The 20,245-nt window shown below is 39.4% G+C and overlaps 1 protein-coding gene across 1 annotated transcript in view; it reads left to right on the top strand.

Annotated features, from left to right (window-relative positions):
- TNKS (tankyrase) overlaps window positions 1–20,245 on the top strand; it is a 206,006-nt gene that overhangs the window by 171,152 nt on the left and 14,609 nt on the right. Inside the window, exons 18-22 of the mRNA XM_047715636.1 lie at window positions 6,094–6,282; window positions 7,988–8,225; window positions 9,040–9,122; window positions 17,344–17,464; window positions 18,634–18,731. Of these exons, the coding sequence (XP_047571592.1) occupies window positions 6,094–6,282; window positions 7,988–8,225; window positions 9,040–9,122; window positions 17,344–17,464; window positions 18,634–18,731 (729 nt within the window). The remainder of the gene's footprint in view (window positions 1–6,093; window positions 6,283–7,987; window positions 8,226–9,039; window positions 9,123–17,343; window positions 17,465–18,633; window positions 18,732–20,245) is intronic.

Here is a 20,245-nt window from a genome sequence, read left to right as displayed (position 1 = left end):
CAGCCTTGTTCTGTGTTGCCTTGAAGCTACCTTGCGCTTAGCTGAAGGGAGGTGCCGTGCAACCAGGGTCCAGAACAGAGGCCCGCTGTTCCGTTTCATACTTACTTCACCATCATCTCCTAACTCCGTGTGAGAAAAATAATGGACATTTTTTGTTTCATCTCTCTTTCCATGTTACGGTGTTTGTTATCACATTCCTACTGCTAAGCTCTTTGTAAATGAAACGAATTTATCGAAGTAAAAATGAACAGAAAATTCTCCAGGCTGTGTAAGAGGGCATGTGATAGAGGTTTTGATCAACCTGGTTGATCCCATCCTTCTACTACAGAATGTTAACAGGCTAGTTAATGTGTTTATAGTAGGTTTTTTTTCCCCTTTGTATAGGTGGTTTTGTTTTTTTTTTAGATTTTATTTATTTATTTGACAGAGATCACAAGTAGGCAGAGAGGCAGGCAGAGAGAGAGGGGGAAGCAGGCTCCCTGCTGAGCAGAGAGCCCGATGTGGGGGATCGATCCCAGGACCCTGGGATCATGACCTGAGCCGAAAGCAGAGGCTTTAACCCACTGAGCCACCCAGGCACCCCTAGGTGGGTTTTTTGAGTCACTAAAAGTCCTTCTGGTATTAAACTTTACAAATTCAAAAATCAGATATCTATGAGTCAATGACTATTCACTCAGTAGTCATAAGTGTTATTCACTAAAGCCTTTACTTTTTTGGTTTCTTGACCTTTTTTGGTTGCCGTGGGTTTTGCCTGTACAACACTTACCTCTCCCCTCTCCCTGCCCCATAACATCCCTGTGACACAGTGATTCCCAGTTGGCAGTAGGTAAGATCATCCTCCCCATTGAGAATCTCTGCTCTAAAAAATAATTTTATCTAATGCCATTTGTATACCATGTAATCCATTGTCAGTAATCATGTCAAATCAGTATTTTATCTCATTCTCAATTAGTAGATTTAAAATGAGGACCAGTGTTAGCTACAATATAAAAATTTTAAAAGCTACTTTGTCTTCTTTTAACTAAAGGGTAAATATAATATTTTTAATATCTCTAGATATATAAATCTATCTTTCAAAAGTCCCTTTTTTACTCATGTCATAGTAAGCCTTGGCTGGATAGTATAATGAAAAGGTCGGGCTCTGGTCCTCATTTCTCTGTTAAGGTGGCAAAACACTAGTCACATTGTGTTGGGTGGTGTTCATCCAGCGGTCCTGGCACCAGCCCGGCTGCAGCGTGTATATATGTGCACTGTCCTGAAGTAACGGTTTGTGGAGGAGATTTTTATGGTACTTCATGTGAAATAAAAGCTTCTCAGTTAAAAATAAAGCTGTTTGCAGAGTAGTTTGGGGTCTAGTGTTACCCAGTAATCCCTACGTACGTGACTTCTCCCTGATATGATACGCTCCGCCATTTTTGACTTTTCAGGAAATGACACTTGAGCTTTAGTCCGGCAGGACCTGCGGGCAGCTGCGTTTAATGGAAAGACCTGAACTCGGGCTGTGAGCATCTGAGATCTCATCTGTAGGCTTCTGCTTGATAACCCAGTCTCCAAGCAGTGCCTTAATCCTTCTGATCACAATTTTCTCATTAGCAGAACTCAGTTGCTGAAAGCTTCTTTACAGGGTTGTTGTGATAATTAGATAGATCATGCATGTGGAAAGTGCATCCTCTGGCCTAAAATCCATATTATAAGTAATAATAATAATGATAGTTGTTATTATAAGATAATAATAATAGTAACTATTATTATAAGATAACTTGCCCCCAGGGGCTCCTGGGTGGCTCAGTCATTAAGCCCCTGCCTTCAGCTCAGGTCACGATCCCAGGGCCCTGGGATCCAGCCCCGCATCGGCCTCCCTTGCTCAGCGGGAAGCCTGCTTCTCCCTCTCCCTCTGCCTGCTGCTTCCTCTGCTTATGCTCTTTCTCTCTGTCAAATAAATAAATAAAATATTTAAAAAAAAAAAAAAGATAACTTGCTCCCCACAGCCATCCTACTGGTCAGAATCATGGCTGGGCGCCACCCAGCGGTCCTACGAGTAATCCGTGTGCTGGAGCAGCTCGGTGTCCGTGAGATAGACACAGACTAACTGGCGTGGGTAGTAGGTAATGACTTGTAGCCTGAGGATGAAATAATCACGTGAGATATCCGTGAAATTACGTAAAGCTACTCAAGCTGTTATTTATTGGTAATTATTCTTTGACTTGTACTTTACCTTTTTTACTCTAGAGAGCTCAGTTTGCTGCCTGTGTGTGTCTCTGTGAGTGTTTTTTACAGAAAGGATTTGCCACCTCAGTTTTTCCAACTGTAGAAACAGTCTAAGAAGTTTAAATAAAAGTTACAGATGTCAGGAGAGTGTTTTGTATTAGAATGTCTTATATTTCTAATATACATGTACACCAAACAGTTAGTTTTTTGGTTATTCAGTATGTGTAAGACATTGATATTTATTTACCACCAAGCCTGTAATTTTCTGTTACCTCATGACTCTTTTCAGTTTTTCATTGCCTTCTCTAAAAGGTATAATCCTGGGATTTCATGACATCCTTGTACAACTAAATGGCTCTCATTGGAGCCCACGCGTATTTCTCTTCTCCTTACTTTCCAGCTTTCTAGAATTAAATTAGGGCCCCCATAGTCTTTTTAGGCAGTATTTGTCAGTTAAAGTGTTCTGTGTTTCAGCTGGATTCTGAAACCATGTTAAATTGCCTCTCGGAAACATTCCAGCAGAGTTCAGTTCCTTTTCTAGACCTTGCAGTTCAGTATTCTCTTAATGGTATAAACTGAGCTATAGCTTATTTATTGCATTTGTCAGCCTTAAATTTTAGTTACTATTTTTGTCCCAGTGGTGTAGCTCTTTAAAGACTGAAGAAGTGTGTCTTTAGCATACTTTGGTAGGAATCTACTCCTTCCTGTTTATTGCTCTTTCGGATGTTTGTCAGATTTAACAAGCATGTAATTGGTTGCTCCAAGCATAAACTACAAATTTAGTATAAAGAAAGTTGAACAATAAATAACATATATACAATTCATTTTACACACACGTAATTTCCCTTGGACTATCTAATTTTGGAAGCCTATGCAAATTAGTCTACCAAATTATACTATTCTACCAATACACATGAGAGTAGAATAAAAGTACTCATCTGAATCATTGTGTGAATGCCCTATAACCTTACTGGGGAGAAGCTTGAAGCTATTCCATGCTTTCGGATTAACTGAACAAAAAGAGCTATCCTTTTCAACATATATCCTTTAAATAAGGGAGATAAATTTGGGGGGGTTATTTTGTTTTAAGTAATTTAGGGAATACCACAGTTGGTACCTATTTTTATCTTTTGTGTTAGAATCAGTTTTATAATGATGTATCATTCATAATCCCAAGATCACAAAACATAGCTTGTTCTCAAAAGCCCTAGTATAATTGTGCTCCTTTGCTTCATTTTTTTTTTTTTTATCTTGTCAAGCCAATGTGGGAGCTTCCTTAGAAGTTATTTGATTTATATTTTCCTCATAAATTTTTTTCTTTCTTTTTTTTTTTTTTATTATGTTAGTCACCATACAGAACATACAGGACATCATTAGTTTTGATGCAGTGTTCCATGATTCATTGTTTGCGTATAACACCCAGTGCTCCACGCGATACGTGCCCTCCTTAATACCCATCACCAGCTCACCCATTCCCCCACCCCCCTCCGCTCTAAAACCCTCAGTTTGTTTCTCGGCATCCATAGTCTCTCATGGTTCATCTCCCCCCTCCGATTTTCCTCCCTCCATTTTTCCCTTCCTTCTCCTAAGGTCCTCCATGCTATTCCTTATGTTCCACAAATGAGTGATCATATGGTTATATGATAATTGACTTTCTCTGCTTGAATTACTTCACTTACCATAATCGTCTCCAGTCCCATCCATATTGATCTATAAGCTGGGTATTCATCCTTTCTGATGTCTGAGTAAAATCCCATTGTGTACATCCCATCTTCTTTTTTCCATTCATCTGTTGAAGGGCATCTCAGCATCTTCCACAGTTTGGCTGTTGTGGACATTGTTGCTATGAACATTGGGGTGCATATGGCCCTTCTTTTCACTACATCTGTATCTTTGGGGTAAATACCCAGTAGTACAATTGCTGGGCCATAGGGTAGCTCTATGGTAAGTTTTCTTCTCTTTATTTTTTGAAATTATTTTCCTGAAATTAATAAGTATTAGATTTTAAAAACTTGAATATTGCCTCAGAAAAAGCATCTGTTCTTTTCAAGGTGAGTGTCTTTGAGAGAGCAAAGACTCTCTTACAGAAAATATGAAGAAGCATGCCGGAAATCTCATCTTGGGATATATCTGTTTCTACCATCCCCGTCTCTTCTCATTCTCTTGATAGTCAGCTTCTGATAACTCAGTATATTGCAGTAGAGCAACGGCTTGAGTTAGAAATCTAGTCTTAACAGATGATGTGCTTCTGACAACTATCAGAAGTGGTCAAGTTATGCTAGGAAATGTATCCATAAAGAACACAAATATGTCAAATGCACAAAATTATAGAATATTAGAGTTGAAATGGATTTTAGAACTACTTTAGTGGCAACCAAAGTAGCATCCTTAAATGTGCTTATAAGAATAAAGTTATTTTTATTATTCTCCCAACCATTGAATTAATATTACTGTTGCATAATTCATTGTCTTAAGCTTACTTTATAAGGACTTTTTGGAAGAAACTGAAACTTTTTGCTATATAGAACTTACTGTTTGAGGGAACCTACTCTCCTTGAAACTTTCTTCTACATTGCCTCACGTGGTCCTGACCCCTCACAGTTCTTTAGTTCTTATCACCCCTTTTGTCTCCTCTGAGGACTCTTCTTCCACTCTCCTCTCTCCAAATACTGTTTTCTCAAAGCTTTATATCCCCTCCCTCTGCTTAAAATTATCTTTCTGTATTCCTTTTCTTAGCAAGTTTATCAACTAGCTACAACTGTCAACTCAGTGTTCTGTTTTGCAGTCCCCCAAGTGTCCCTACCCACGGGGCCAGCCACTTAGTAGTACTCAGCTATGTCTGGTGGTTGGGTGAGTAGGTGAGAGAGCGCAAGGGAGGATATAAATGGTGCCCTTCCTTGTCTGTGCTCCCGCCTTTTGTGTCAGACCATTCACAGAACAGCATTACTTCGATATTTTACCTCAAAAACCATTTACTCAAAGTGAAACTTACTTTCTTATAGTTTCATTCCCACTTCAACTTTCGCTACTCAGAGTCTGTTAATGGTTCCCCTTTGGTTTTTAATCTTCTAGACAAATTTTGAAAAACGGAAGGTAGTCAGTCACCTTTGCCTTTTCCGTCTCTTTCGTTCTCTGCAGTTAATCTGTCTTTCTAAAATCCAGGGTTTTTTTTCCTTTTTCTTTCCTTTTTCCTTTTTTTCTTTCCTTTTTTTCCAATTTCTCAATTTTAGCTCTTCTTTTCCATTCTTCTCTGGCCATCGTGGTTCAGCATCTCATCACATCACACCCAGCTTTTAATGTATCTGCTGCTAACATTTCCCCCACCCGCAAGTCATTTTAAACATTGTAGACTCAGTTTTGTACAGTGCTGTTTTGTTATGTTATATTACTTCCCCAAGGGCTGAAGAGAAAACAGTGAGAATCTTTGAGACAAATGTTTCAATAAATAGATCAGATTGCAGTGGGTTGGAAGAGAAATAGGAAGATCAGAGAAGCAAACAAGAACACTTGTTTCAAAAGTTTCAGGCAGTCTAGACCTTTGAGAGGAGGCTTGGAGTCAGGTCATAGTTTCATTTTATGTGTTCATTTTTAAGATAGACCTGAATATGGTAGAAGGCCAAATAAAAAATTTTATAAGCACCTATGAAGAATCACAGGGTAAAATAGTAATGACTGCGGAATGGAGATTTTGGAGGCAAGAAAAGATGGGGTCCAATATATAGGAGTAGGATAAGTATGTTTTTTTTTAATAGAAGAAACGTACATTAAGGATGAGAAGAGAGAATGAGAAGAGGGAAGGAAGTGTTAAACACAGCAGGCAAACCTGATGGAGCTTGACCAGATAATCTCATTCTTGATCTTTCGCATCCTTTGTTTTTTTCTCAGCATGTGGATATAGCAGCATTATTGATAAAATACAACACGTGTGTAAATGCCACAGATAAGTGGGCATTTACTCCTCTTCATGAAGCAGCCCAAAAAGGAAGGACCCAGTTATGTGCCCTACTTCTGGCCCATGGTGCAGATCCCACTATGAAGAACCAAGAAGGTCAGACACCTTTAGATCTGGCAACAGTAAGTCTTCATTCTGAATTATTTAGTATTTCTTTAAATTTGTGCTTTCCGAGACGACATTAAATTTCAAGGCTTAGCAGGTTTACCTTTAGCAATAAGAACAAATTTCCTTCCTTCTGAAATTTTTTTTATTTGCATATTAGATAATTCAAAACTCTGTTAAGGCAAACTAAGCAGTGCCTTAACTTAATTCTTTCTGCCATGCTTAACTTGCATGGGAAAACAACACGTATCTAGAATGTATCCTCAGAGAATTACATGAGTGAAGTATCTTAGACCTTCTACATTTGGCATATTGTTCAGGAGCAGCCGATGTTTATGATAATGTACCTGAGGCTGTGAGATAGTCAAAGAAAATTTACCTTCTAGGCTGTATAGTATGCCTTTGAAGATGGAAAAGTAAATTGATATGCACAATAATTTATCATATTTTAACCAGAAATACCTTCCCAGGCCACATTCTGTCTCACACATCTATTGCTGAGTAACAGACCACTTCAGAACACTTAGTAGCTTAACCGAAACCAAGTCAGTGGCTTCCCACAGTGACTGACTGGTGCCCCCGGTTCCGTGGGTTCCATGGCTCCACGACCCAGTTCTGCGGTGCGTACGCTGTACTCCCTCCAGCTGGGAGCTCAGCCGAGACTTCGAGGTCTAGGGCCGCCCTTCATCCTCCAGGGCGTTTCTCCACGGAGCCCCCCTTCCCTCTGTAGTTGACCTGGACTTCTTTATAGCATGGAGACGACGCTTCTGAGAGAAGAAGTAGAAGCTACCAGTCATTTTAAAGCTGGCCTTAAAAGCCTCGAACATCACCCCATCTATGTTCTGTGGGTCACTGCAACTCGCAGGGCTGCCCGGATCTAAAGGGAGGGAGACACATGCCACCTCTGGATGGGAAGAGTGGCGCGCATGCAGAGGAGGGAGTTAACGGCTCTCTGTCTTCGGAGACTCCCACGTCGTCTCACGGCACTTGGGCCTAACGGGCTGTGACGGTGTGAATAAGCCAGCCAGACTAAGGCGGTGGCCTTCTAACATTTCCAGATTATAACTGGACATTTAATTATTAAGCGTGCACTAAATAACTGAGGAAAAGTCATTGTCCGTATTGAGGCATCTGCAAACCTCATGTAAATATGAGAACTTCAGGAGAGACTTCAGAGAGACAGTACTGCAGCAGGCTGTTTTTTAACGAGACAGGAAACTTTTTTAAACTCATTCCCATCTTTATTAACTTACACTTTGAATACGTGTGTCATCAGTATGGACAACTTTGTCTGCACGTTTCACTCGGAGTTTAAAAAACGTTTCCAGAAATCAGTATAGCTTACATTCTCAGATGTCTCCTCCATGGTTGACTTTGATATACGTGAATGCGTGTGTGGCAAGAACACAGATTTTTGCTGAAAATCTGTTCTCAGCAAATTCCAGCTATATAATACAGTAGTATTAACTAAAGTCAGGGTGTACATTAGATCTTCAGAAGATGAGATATTTTTAAAAACGATACAGGGATCAAGTTCTGACACCTACAGAAACTGCTGGGCCTCTCTGGAGTTGCAGGTCAGGGAAGGAGCGATCAAAAACCAGTGGGCAATAATGAAGCACTCGCTAAAGACAAATTTCACGAAGCATTTGGTCCTTAGTGGAAAATTTTACCATTTTAAAATGTATTTTTGTGTGTGTTTATTTGTCTTATTATTTTTAGGCTGATGACATAAGAGCTTTGCTGATAGATGCCATGCCCCCGGAGGCCCTGCCTACCTGTTTTAAACCTCAGGCCACCGTAGTGAGTGCCTCTCTGATCTCACCAGCATCCACCCCCTCCTGCCTGTCTGCTGCTAGCAGCATCGATAACCTCACCGGCCCTTTGGCGGAACTGGCAGTAGGAGGACCGTCCAACACAGGGGACGGGGCAGCAGGCGCAGAAAGGAAGGAAGGAGAAGGCGAGTATACTTGTGAATGCTTATTTGGTTTTTGATGGGGGCGTTTTTTGTTTTGTTTTTTTAAAGAGAGAGTAGCCTGGGGGAGGTGCAGGTTGGGTGGGAGAGGGTGGGGGAAGGGGTAGAGGGAGAGGGAGAGAGAGAATCTTAAGCAGGCTCCATGCCCAGTGCAGAGCCCGATCCTAAGACCCTGAGATTATGACCTGAATTGAAATCAAGAGTTCAACCAACTGAGCCCCTCGTTTTTATTTTTTTAAATGAACAGATTTCACTTACTTCTCTTAGTAAGAACTCCTGTCTTAAAGACATCCTGTCCGTAAGTTTTCACATACACACCAGTTTATAAGAACTATCTTCATAGAATAAATACCTTGACATCTATATTGTTCTTATGTATATTCCAGTATATCCATTTCTAACCATCACATTGTATTCAACTACTGAGTGAGTCTTATTACTGAAACTATATCAGAAAAAAACAGAGATCATTTAAGGAATGGAAACAAATCATAACTGGTAAATTCAATTTTTAATTCCAAGCTGTTAAATATTTCACTAAAAGCATTAGATTAAACTTTATAATATTATAGTTAATATAAATGCTACTGATAAGATAAACTCTGCTTTTACCTCTCCACCAAATTCAGAGATAACCCGAAGTGACTGCATTAAATAGATGTATTCTGGATGATTTTTATGCTCTGTAAAATCATCTATACGGCCAAGGGTGTCAGAGAGCCATGGCTTTAAATAAATACTATCACTTCCTTTAGATTGATAACTGCTTTCTGAAAACTTTAATGTATGTCTGTTTTAGTTGCGGGTCTTGACATGAATATCAGCCAGTTCCTAAAAAGCCTTGGTCTTGAGCACCTTCGGGACATCTTTGAAACAGAACAGGTAAGCTCTCCTTTTTGCTGCGTCTTTTTAATGAAATATTAAGAGCTATTAATTGCCATTCTTGGTTTCTTTTTACTTCTTAACTTTAAAATTCATACCAAACTCTAAAGAAGCCAGGGGAATTCAGGATTTTATAATTCTCCCCAAAATTGTTTAACAGATGATGCGAGTCATTAACCGTTACTTCGTTATATCTTTATAAGCGGTTTGACTACCCATGTTTTATTACATAAACTTAGGCCATGAAACCACCTCAAAAGAATGTTTCAAAATCTTCTTTCATTATTTTGTTTCCACAAAGTGTATCTCAATATACGTGAATAAACTCTGCTTAAAACCAATGACACATTTTTATATTAGCTGTTTAGCAGAATCTTCACAAAGCAATCATCTGTTAAATTTGGAAAGCAAAGTAATTCCTGGACAAGTGTACCTTTTGCAAATTGCCTCTTTATGAAGTTTCTGTTGTCTAGATGAGTCTAAAATAATGCTGAACCAAAACTTAGCCATATACTCTCAGACCTGTCCTATTTTCACATTCATCTTAAATGTGTATGATGCTCTGAGTATGAAGTCACCATTACAGCATTTATGAATTAAGACCCTTCTGTTTGTCACTCTATTTTTATACAGGATAATGACTTTTTAATTTCTTACTGTATGATTTTATTACCACAGTCAATATTCAATATTGAATAATAATAACTTACTGATTTTAAATTGACTGTTACTACTCTATATAGAATCTTAAAATGAGAAAGGTATTTAGTCATTTTCCCAGATCCTACTCTTTTATCATCCATTTGGGAAGATAAATTGTTACACTTTGGGCAGGTGTAATAAAGGGCTAGTAATTTAATGTGTGCCCCAATCTGCCCCCGTGTATAATCTATTAATTTTATGTTGACATTTACCCTGTTTGGCACAGAAATCTAATATCTAGTCTGCTCATGTACTCATTTCATAGGGCTGTTACAACAAATTAGCCCAAACTTGGTGGCTTTATTCCCCCGCAGTTCTGGAAGCCTGAAGTTCAAAATCGAGTTGTTGGCAGGTCTGCCCTCTCATGCCTCTGCCAGGTTCCTGGCCCCTTTGGCTTACAGCCACATGACTGCAACCTCTGCTTCCATTGTCACCTTGCCTTCTCTGTGCCTGCGCGTCTGTGTCTTAGAAGAATACTTGGCGTCGGATTTAAGGCCTACCCGTGTAATACTAGGTGCTTTCCCCATTTCAAGATCCTTCACTTAGTCCCATGTGCAAAGTTTTCCATATAGGTCCTTCATAAATTCTGGGGATTAGAACATGGATACATCTTTCTGAGGGCCACCATTCAGCTCACGACAACACAGGACAGCCCTTCATCTCTTCCTAGGACCCAGTCAGCTTAGCATGGACTTACCCTTCCAACCACCCTTTCCTACAGAGTTTCTCCTGTTTTAAGATAAATAAACCCTTTTTATTTTTCACTTCTTCTCTCTGTGGATAGTGCTTCCAAATTCCTCACTGGCCTCTTTGCCCCATTTATGCTTTCTTCATAGGCTTATAGTCAATTTGGAGCTAATTAAAAACACCAATTCTTTTTCATAGCAGTTATACTGTTAAGACTATCTAATGTCTTTTTTTTTTTAGCTAAATTTTCTTATATTGCTTATTACAGTTATGCTCTTATTGATCAAAACAGCAGAGTGGAAATAGCACTGGCCTAAAAGACCTTGATTCTGATTATTTTCTCTTATTAGCTGTGTAACATTGGGTAAGGCACTTAGCTTGTCACTTCCCTTGACTGTAAATTAAAACACCTTCAAGTGTCCAGAGAGTTAAAATTCCTGGTCCTACCGTGCTCCTATGCCGGTTTTTAAAATCTGCTTTAACGACAAGTCAGATGTGCCTTTGTCTGGTGGTGAGGACTTGATAGACTTCCCTAGTAATTCACTCTTCCTTGAGCTTCACCTCCCATTGATTTACCCTCTGGTTTGGAGATGCTTTTTTTTTAGATTTCTTTTGTTTATTTGAGAGAGAGATCGCCGGCAGGAGGGAGGGGCAGAGGGAGAAGCAGACTCCCTGCTGAGCAGGGAGCCCGATTCGGGGCTCAGTCCCAGGACCCCAGGATCATGACCTGAGCCAAAGGCAGACTCTTAACAGACTGAGCCCCCCAGACACCCTGGAGATTTCTTATGAGACTGTCCTAAACAGTAAGAATGCTTTTGCCTTATTCCCTCCCTGGAGGTATGAAAGCTCTTGTGAAAGCATTATCTCCTGCTAAAGCCAAAGGATATCCCTTAATAGATCCCTTCTTCCCAAATCTGATCCACAGGAACTGAAATTTCATACATCTTTGTTTAATAAACCAAAGACCCTAGTTCATACAAATAACTCCAATCGACTGTTGAACGTTTTTCAAAGGATTTCCATTTCTCCCCTTTCAATTTGCTTGCTGCATAATTTTGTGTTTTATTTTTTTCTCTTTTACTTTATTCTCTCAGTAACTGATTTCCTGTGACATGGATATCTCATTCTATTGATTGTAATAGTTTAATCGTTTAGTCTCTCGGTTGGGGCTTTTGACAGCTTCTCCTGTTTCATCAGTTTTATTGCTCTCTTTCACACTGCACTTTTGTTCTGAGTAAATGGCTCAATCGATTTTCTTGTTGCAGGAATAATTTCTGTATCCTTTTTTATTAATATGTTGACTGTTCCATTTAATGTATATTGCCCAGCACAGCTCCTTTCCTCCAGACAAATGATACTACCGTTCTTTCTATTGAACTGTGTCTGACTATCTTCTGGCCCAAGCATCAGGCAATCAAAATAACTTTTACTTTGACTGCAAGTGTTCCTTGAGTAGCCTTTAGTTAAAGAATACTAAATTCTATAACCCTTTCTAAAATTTACCTGTGGAATTTTCTCCCATTAACATTTCTGTATCAGGCTATAAGTATGTGATTGCTGATGGTCAAGATATTTGGGTAGTGAGGGAAGGAGTGGGCATACACCCTGTACTCATTTAATTCTTGTCTATTTCTGTTAAGCCAGGGAGTGGTTCTATGTCCTGAATCGTTTTGACACACAAGATCTTTGTGCTTCTGGTCCTACTCAAGGATGCTTACCTGCAGTGGAGTGGGGATATAGTTATTTTACTTCCGGTCTCAGGGAAACATCCTTCAAGGCATCATAGCCTCATCCCTTCACAGTTATTCTCTCAGAAGTCTCTTAACTAACTTTACTTACTCGAACATGCAAACTTCACCAAGTAATACACACCCGTGTCCTTTATCATTGTAAATACTGTACCAGTGTCCCTCTGGCCCTTCCTTTATAACGTAGCTTCCTGGTTAGAACACTTTTTCTCTGGGAAAGTCTGATTTGATTTTCACTGCAATTCCTAAGCATAAATGCTATGACTATGACTTAGAAAGCTTTTTTGGACATATTTATGGGCAACTCCTATATTTTCATAAAAAGTGACCTTTATAAATTTTTATTTCAAAATCAAAAGACCAAGGAAGGGTCTCGGGTACGTTAACTGTGAATGTGATTATAAAATTAGCTCTAACAACTCTTACTCTGGCCTGCATCTTTTGAAGCCCAAGTGAAAGGAAGGAGCTTGTGCATTTAGACTCTTGATTTTTCTCTCCCCATTAAAATTCTACTTTTTCTCTCTCTACCCCAAAGAAAATGAACAAATCTTAGAAACAAGAGGCAACCCTTTGTCAAGGGACATTTGCTTTTTATGTGAGGTGATTTGGCTGATACACAATCCTTATTTTAAAGATTATAATTTGGGTTTTTTTTTTTAATTGAAGTAGAATTGACCTACACTACTTATTAGTTTCAGGAGTACATCATAGTGATTTGATATTTTTGTGCATTATGAAATTATCCCCACAATAAGCCTAGTTACATCTGTAACCATACAGAGTCATTCATTAGTACTATGTTCCCTATGCTGTACATTCCATCCCCATGACTTACTTATATTGTAAGGGGGAGTTTGTACCCCTTTACCATCTTCACCTATTTGCCCAACCCCTCAACTCCTACCTCCTCTGGTAACCAAGTTTGTTTCCTTATCTATGAGTCTGTTTCTCTTTTTTGTTTTAGATTCAACGTAGAAGTGAAATCATACTGTTACTTGTCTTTCTCCATCTGACTTACTTTGCATATACACTCTACGTCTATCTGTGTGGTCATGAATGGCAAGATTTCATTCTTTTTAAAATATTTAAATTTTTTTTATTTTATTTATATTTTAAATATTTAAATGTTTTTAAATATTTTACTCTGTGTGTGTGTATATATATGTGTATATGTGTATATACATGTGTATATGTATGTATATATGTGTGTGTGTGTGTGTGTGTGTGTATGCACACACACACACATATATATACAGTACATCTATATCCATTCATCTACCTGGGTTACTTCCTTATCTTAGCTATTGTGAATAATGTCGCAGTGAACATAGGGGCACATATATCTCTCCGAATTGGTGTTTTTGTTTTCCTCAAATAAATACGCAGAAGTGGAATTGTCAGATCTTATGGTAGTTCTATTTTTAATTTTTGGAGGCCCCTCCACACTGTTTTCCACAGTGGCCGCACCAGTGTACATTCCCACCAACAGAGCACAAGTGTTCCCCTTTCTCCACCTCCTCCCCAACACTTGTTATTTTTTTCTTTTTGATTCTAGCCAGTCTGATAGGTTTGATCAATTTGATTTTAATTTGTGTTAGATATAAATGCCTAGCCCAAGAAACTTGTAATTTCCTGGAGATAATGAAGTTATTATTTAAGCGAATTAAAGATAATTTTCCCCAAAAAGCCTATTTCTAATAGTATAAAATGCCTGAATTGTGGAGCAGCATATCCAAAATCCATCTAACCTGCTTCCAGATATTTCCATTTCTTTTTTTGATACAAGAATCTCATATTCACCAGTTTTCAGACTTCTGGAATAATCTCTACTCCCATTCCTTTTCTTCTTTTTCTTAACCATTTCTATTTACCAGGCCCTGTATTCTCTTATTTTGAAATTGCTCTCTGATTTCTCCCTTAAACCCTTCTCCATTACCTCGTTCACACAGTCCTTTCCCTTCCAAACCTGCCCTTCAGAGTGTTGCCATTCTCCTCCTCAAATATAACTTTGATCGTGTTACTCTGCTGAAAAGACTCCCTAGGAGTGTTTGGATACCATCTTAACTTGATAGATAAAGCGCATTAAGATCTGCTCCTAGCCGCTGCTCTGTCCATCCCTTCTTCTTTCCTCTCTATATCTTATACTCTTACTCTTTTGGACTTCGGTGCTGAGAGTCTCCCAATGTTCTGTATTCCCTTACTGGATTTTCCTTTTGCACGTGCTGTTCCCTTTGTCTTAAACACCCTTTCCTCCTTCCTCTGCCTGATGAGCTTCTGCTTCTTAGCCAAGTTGTTACCTTCTCCTAAGAACCTCTCCTGAACCCCCTCCTGTTCCTTCCATCTTTCCCAGCCCTATCTACGACCTTGACCAAGTAGGAACCTTCCTAAGAGTTTCCATAGGGATTGCTCCAAAACATTTACCAACCTTTACCACATTATTGTGTTTACTTTTTAATCTTGTCAGAAGAAAGATTTTTTTTAAAGATTTTTTTTTTTAAAGATTTTATTAAAGATTTTATTCATTTGACAGAGAGAGAGAGAGAGAGAGAATGAGCACGAGCTAGCTCACAAGTAGGCAGAGAGGCAGGCAGAGAAGAGAGGGGGAAGCAGGCTCCCTGATGAGCAGAGAGCCCGATGCGGGGCTCGATCCCAGGACCCTGAGATCATGACCTGAGCCGAAGGCAAAGGCTTAACCCACTGAGCCACCCAGGCGCCCCAAGAGCATAAACTTTGTGGTAGTACCTTGTTTGATTCCTGGCCCTGCTCTTTTACTACCAATTTGGACTAGTTATTTTCCTCTCTGAGCTGTAGTGGATAGTTTTAGAGTTAAATGAAATGTTGACAAGTTACTTTTGGGGAAAAATACCTAGCATCTAGAAGGTGTTCATTAAATCTACTCTATAGGAATGAATGAACAAATGAACAGTAATCTGAATTCCTAAGCTCATCATTTAAGGTTTTCTAGTGGCCACTGCCTGTTAAATATGGGGACAAATTGGGCACCATGGATTCGCAGCAGCTAAATGTAATGTTTAGTTATTTTAGCTTTCTAATCAGCCCTTTAAGAAATATAAGCAAGGGCAAGAGAGATCTGGTGGATCGCTGTCTGTCTCAGCTCTCCTGTGTACTGCGTTTAGGATTGCTTTGAGCCTCAGTTCCCCATGAGGATGTCCTTAGTTACTTCAGGGTGGTCGTGAGGAGTCGGGGAGCTATTCATTCTGTGAGTGGAGCTGTATTGTCAGATACATTAAACAGTCTCCGTTTCTTTTCTAGAACTTTACAGAGAGGATGCTGTCCTTTGGCCTGGTTTCTGACTCTTCCAGATAACACACTTTATGTCCAGATTCAGAAAAGTTTAAGGTTTCTTTGAATTGAAGCTACCACATCGATATGAGATCCTGCTTTTCCGTCAACCTTATTTGAACCAAAGTTTAGAAGGAAAAAACGGGGACATGGCTAATGTAGGAAACCCTGTGCCTGGCTTCCAAAGTATATTAGATTACGTCTAGCTAAAAATATACAGGCTCCTATTATGTTGTGAATTATTCTGTCTCAAAGATGTATATCTCAGAACTGTTGCTTTTTAAAAGCTCTGCTCAAAATTTCCTTTTGGTGATTGGAAGCGAATTGCCCATTTTGTACAATGGAGCGATTATTTCTTAAATGGCCACTTAGGAGCACTATAGTAAATGATTCCTGAAGAGTGAGTGATGTATACTTGCTGCACCGAGAAGATCAGACTCATTATATAATATTTCATTCTGGCAATAAAAATCAGCGAACTCCAGGCCTAATTTGCCAGGGTTTTTTTTTTGTTTTGTTTTGTTTTGTTTTTTAATGTAATATTCAAGTAAAAAGGTAGAGAACACTACAGATAGATAAAACATATTTGAGTTGGAAAAAGGGTGTCTGTGGGCACCTGGGTGGCTCAGTGGGTTAAAGCCTCTGCCTTCGGCTCGGGTCGTGATCCCAGGGTCCTGGGATCGAGCCCCGCATCGGGCTCTCTGCTCAGCAGGGAGCCTGCTTCCTACCCCCCTCTCTGCCTGCCTCTCTGCCTACTTGTAATCTGTCAAATAAATAAATAAATCTTAAAAAAAAAAAGAAAAAGGGTGTCTATGAAAGGATTTCTCAGTTTTCCAAGGAAAGAGAAAACTAAAGGCTCATCTTGTAAAGTAGTATTCGCATTGTCATAGGGCCAGCTTCTTCTGAGCTAGATTTCATGTTTCAGCCCTCCAGAAATGTGGAGGCCCCAGATTCCGTCCTGTGCATCCCAAACTCTGCCACTGGGTGGCAGTAGAGTCACAGTTACTTTTAGTCAACAAAGGCGCTGGGTGATTTTGAGTCCTGGTAGTCAGCCACCAGCTAACCACCTCCATTTGCAGGGATGAATAAGCAGAAATTATAAACCACTGTTTTTACAACAACAGAATGTATGTAAGGCTTCAGGGACTGTAAAGTCTGGGAATTTATAAGAGAACTTAAAAACCATCTACTCTCCCTTCTGAACTGGTATTTTTTATATAACTTCTGTATAACTGTATACTCTGTTCTAAATCTCACCGCTTTCAAAGGCAGCCTTTTCCATGCTTGACTATTTCTCAGCACTGGGGAGTTCTTTATCTTGATATAAATCCTACTTAGCTAAAACTGCTTCCTCCTTTTGTCACATTCTCTTTCCTTGTGCTAAGCCCCTCTCCCTTTCCCCCACCATTTTTCTCTGCTACCTGATGGATCCGGGGATCTGGTATTTCCCTGTTTTCAAGCTTCTGGTTGTTTTCTCTTATATCTTGAGGCAGGCACAAAGTGGTAGAGTTAAATAATCAAAAGGAAATACAGCAGTGTTCATTCTATATCTCTGTGGCATTGTTTCTGCCATTATAATTCACCATTGACTAGAAGGAAGGAATATTTCAAGTGAGTAAAAAGCTGATAAAATTATCAAGACAACTTTAAGATTTTAAGTTCACAGTTAAAGAAGACAAAAGAATTTGTCAGTTTGGATGGGTTATTATAGCATGGAAGATGCATGGAAGAACTGAGCCACTGTTAAAGATTTAGCGATTAATTTTGTTCCATTTTTTCAGATTACACTAGATGTACTGGCTGATATGGGCCATGAGGAGTTGAAAGAAATAGGCATCAATGCATATGGACACCGCCATAAATTAATCAAAGGAGTAGAAAGACTATTAGGTGGACAACAAGGTAAGTTATTTGGGGAAAAAGAGTAAGTCTCAGAAATTAGCGGGATAAGTAAGTTGTCCGGGCTCAAGTGGTCTGAACCCAGAGCTCATACGCTTGGAGGGTGTAGCACTTCCTTCCTGCCCCCTCTCCCCACCAACACTGTATATGCTGAGTCTCTCTGGAATCTTCACTTCTCTCCATTCCCACTGCTGTTGAATCCAGTACAGGTCACCTAATCCAAGCCACTGTCATCTCTCCCTTGGACTGTCACAACCGCCTTCCAGCTTATCTTGGAGCCTCACCTTTGCCACCCCCCACCCTCCAACCCCCGTGCCTGGCTGCACTGCTCCCAGAAGACTCTTTTCGAAATGACTCTATGATCATATCAGTGCATTGCTTAACACCTTTCAATAGAATCCTGTTGCTTTGGGGATAAAATCAGACATTTGTAACATGGCTTTTCATAATCTGACCTCTTCCTTTGACCTCATCCTGAACCCTTGTCCCCTGCCACAACTGGCAACTCAGGCTTTTTTCCACTGTACTGTGCTGTTACAAGCCTCCTATCTCCCCCTGCCTTGTCGGCCTCCACATTTATCATCTTCGTGTTTGCCACAAGTGCTTTCACAATAGGAAAGCAAAGGGAGAGAAGGGGAAAAACTTGATTTAGTCACTGCAGAGCCAACAAAGTCATAAGAGTAACATGAAACTAAATGGTAGCAGTTTTTGAGTTTAAGTCTTGCTTATTTGTCTGCATTAAATTAACAAAGGCAATGAAATTAACAAGAATAATCTGTTTTAGACTTGAATTATGAGTGGCCATTTCAAGCCATCTCACAGAGTTTTTACAGGATAATTCTTAGATTTTAGACCTGACTGCATTGTGATTACAACGTGTTTCTCTTTTGTATCAGACATAGCTGCATGTGTGTTTATAATAGAATTCTGCCCAATAAGAAATTGTTGAACCATGCTGGGGAACTCTGTAAAACAGATCAAATTGATCCCCAACCCCCTCTCCATTACTTCTCTTGTCTTTGGATGTATTTGTTCAATAGAACCTTATATATGAAGGTCACATTGCAAATAATTTAAATTTCTTCCAAAATATCAGTATTTATGACAAAGTTGTCCCTAAAATTGAGCCTGAATAGCGTGGACTTTAATTCATTAATTTTTCTTTCCTACAGGCACCAATCCTTATTTGACGTTTCACTGTGTTAATCAGGGAACTATTTTGCTGGATCTTGCTCCAGAAGATAAGGAATATCAGTCAGTAGAAGAAGAGGTAATGTACATCAACATTTTTAATTCTCTTTTCCTGAAATCTGTGGTTAAGCCTATTTTTTCAGTGGAGGTAAGCTTGTCTGACAGTGACTTAGTATCACTCGCCTCTCTGTCATCCTAACTGCCTTAGCCATTGTGGTGGCGTACTGCCCAAACTCAGCGAGGACCGTGGATTAGGGCTCTACCACAGGGTTTTCCCATCAAAAGCCTAGGGTTTCAGTCGACGGGCCACAAGGGTCTCTTCGTCCCAGAGACTTTCTTGAAAACAGGCAAGTAGGAACCCTTTTAGAACTATTTGCTTGTGTTGTTCAAATGCTACTAGAAGAATGATAGGAAGTGAGAATCTTGCCTCACATATAGCAAATACCTTCTTGTTTTTATTTTCACGCAAAGTTATAAAATGTGACGATAAAATAATACACCTACTTTTCCTGTTCGCGTATGAAATCTGCCTCATAACTCAGTCGCCTTTCCCAACTTCAGTGACTGTGTTAAAGCACTATGTGGACGACCCCTCCTGCCAGACAGACACCGCAGAAATTCCCTCCCTACTCTGGCTTCCCCCTCATTTCTTACACATAATAAACAAAGTGCCTAATGTCTTTATCACAATATATAAGCCACCTAACTAATTCTGTTATTTTGCAGAGAAATGCATGCCTGAGTCTTTTTGTTTATTTTCTGCCTTTTAACTAGAGCTCAAATTATTCTCATGCTGGGAAGTCTGGCCCTGTTACCGTAGGGTGGGTTTTCGGCTCAGGCCTGGCCAGTCTGTCAGGGAAGCGTAGCACCTTCCAGGGGCTTCCTGCCTAATCGCCCTGTTAGTGGTTAGCAGATTTGGAGAATAATGTCCAAAATGTGATGAATAACTTTGCAAACAGAGCAGTAAGATAGAGAATTAACTCTTTTGAGTCAGTTCTATGAGAAACTTGGGTCTTTAGAACATTTTACTTTTCCATAATCCTTTTGAATTTGGAGAGCAGACGAAGAAAGAGTACCACTCAGAGGGAAGTTACTCTACTTAGTTACCCGGCATACCCAGCTTCTCCTGGTCACGGAGATGTTCTTTGAGATCCCAAATTGATAATATGGTCTGTTGCACCCAGGGAACAGAAGTTGATTGATTTTTTAAAATTCTTTGTGTTTATTTGAGCATTTGTTTAGTGAGTATTCGTCAAATGTGAGTTTAAGTTTGACTTAATCCCAGTGTTGCTTCTCATTCTCAGTAACATAAAATAGTAATGTAGATAACTTAATGTGATGTTTTATTTCTGTGTTCCCTATTGTGCTTACAGGAAAATCTTCCAAAGCTTTTACTAAAAATTAAAGAGAAAATGCAGAAGTTTAATATTTATGTCATGACTACTTTCTCATCAGAAATACCCATTAAACTCTGGTGAATCAATTATAGTCAACTCCTATTTATTTATTAGCCCTGAGTCTGAGACTCATCAGTAAAAAAGTATAACAGAAGTGAATGTTGAAAACAGAGGAATGTCTTTAGAATTATATACT

This window comes from Lutra lutra, chromosome 2 (genome assembly GCF_902655055.1).
Source record: "Lutra lutra chromosome 2, mLutLut1.2, whole genome shotgun sequence".
Classification (NCBI taxonomy): Eukaryota; Metazoa; Chordata; class Mammalia; order Carnivora; family Mustelidae; genus Lutra; species Lutra lutra.
Note: the sequence above shows the minus strand (reverse complement) of the source record. Positions and strands in the feature narration are given on the sequence as shown.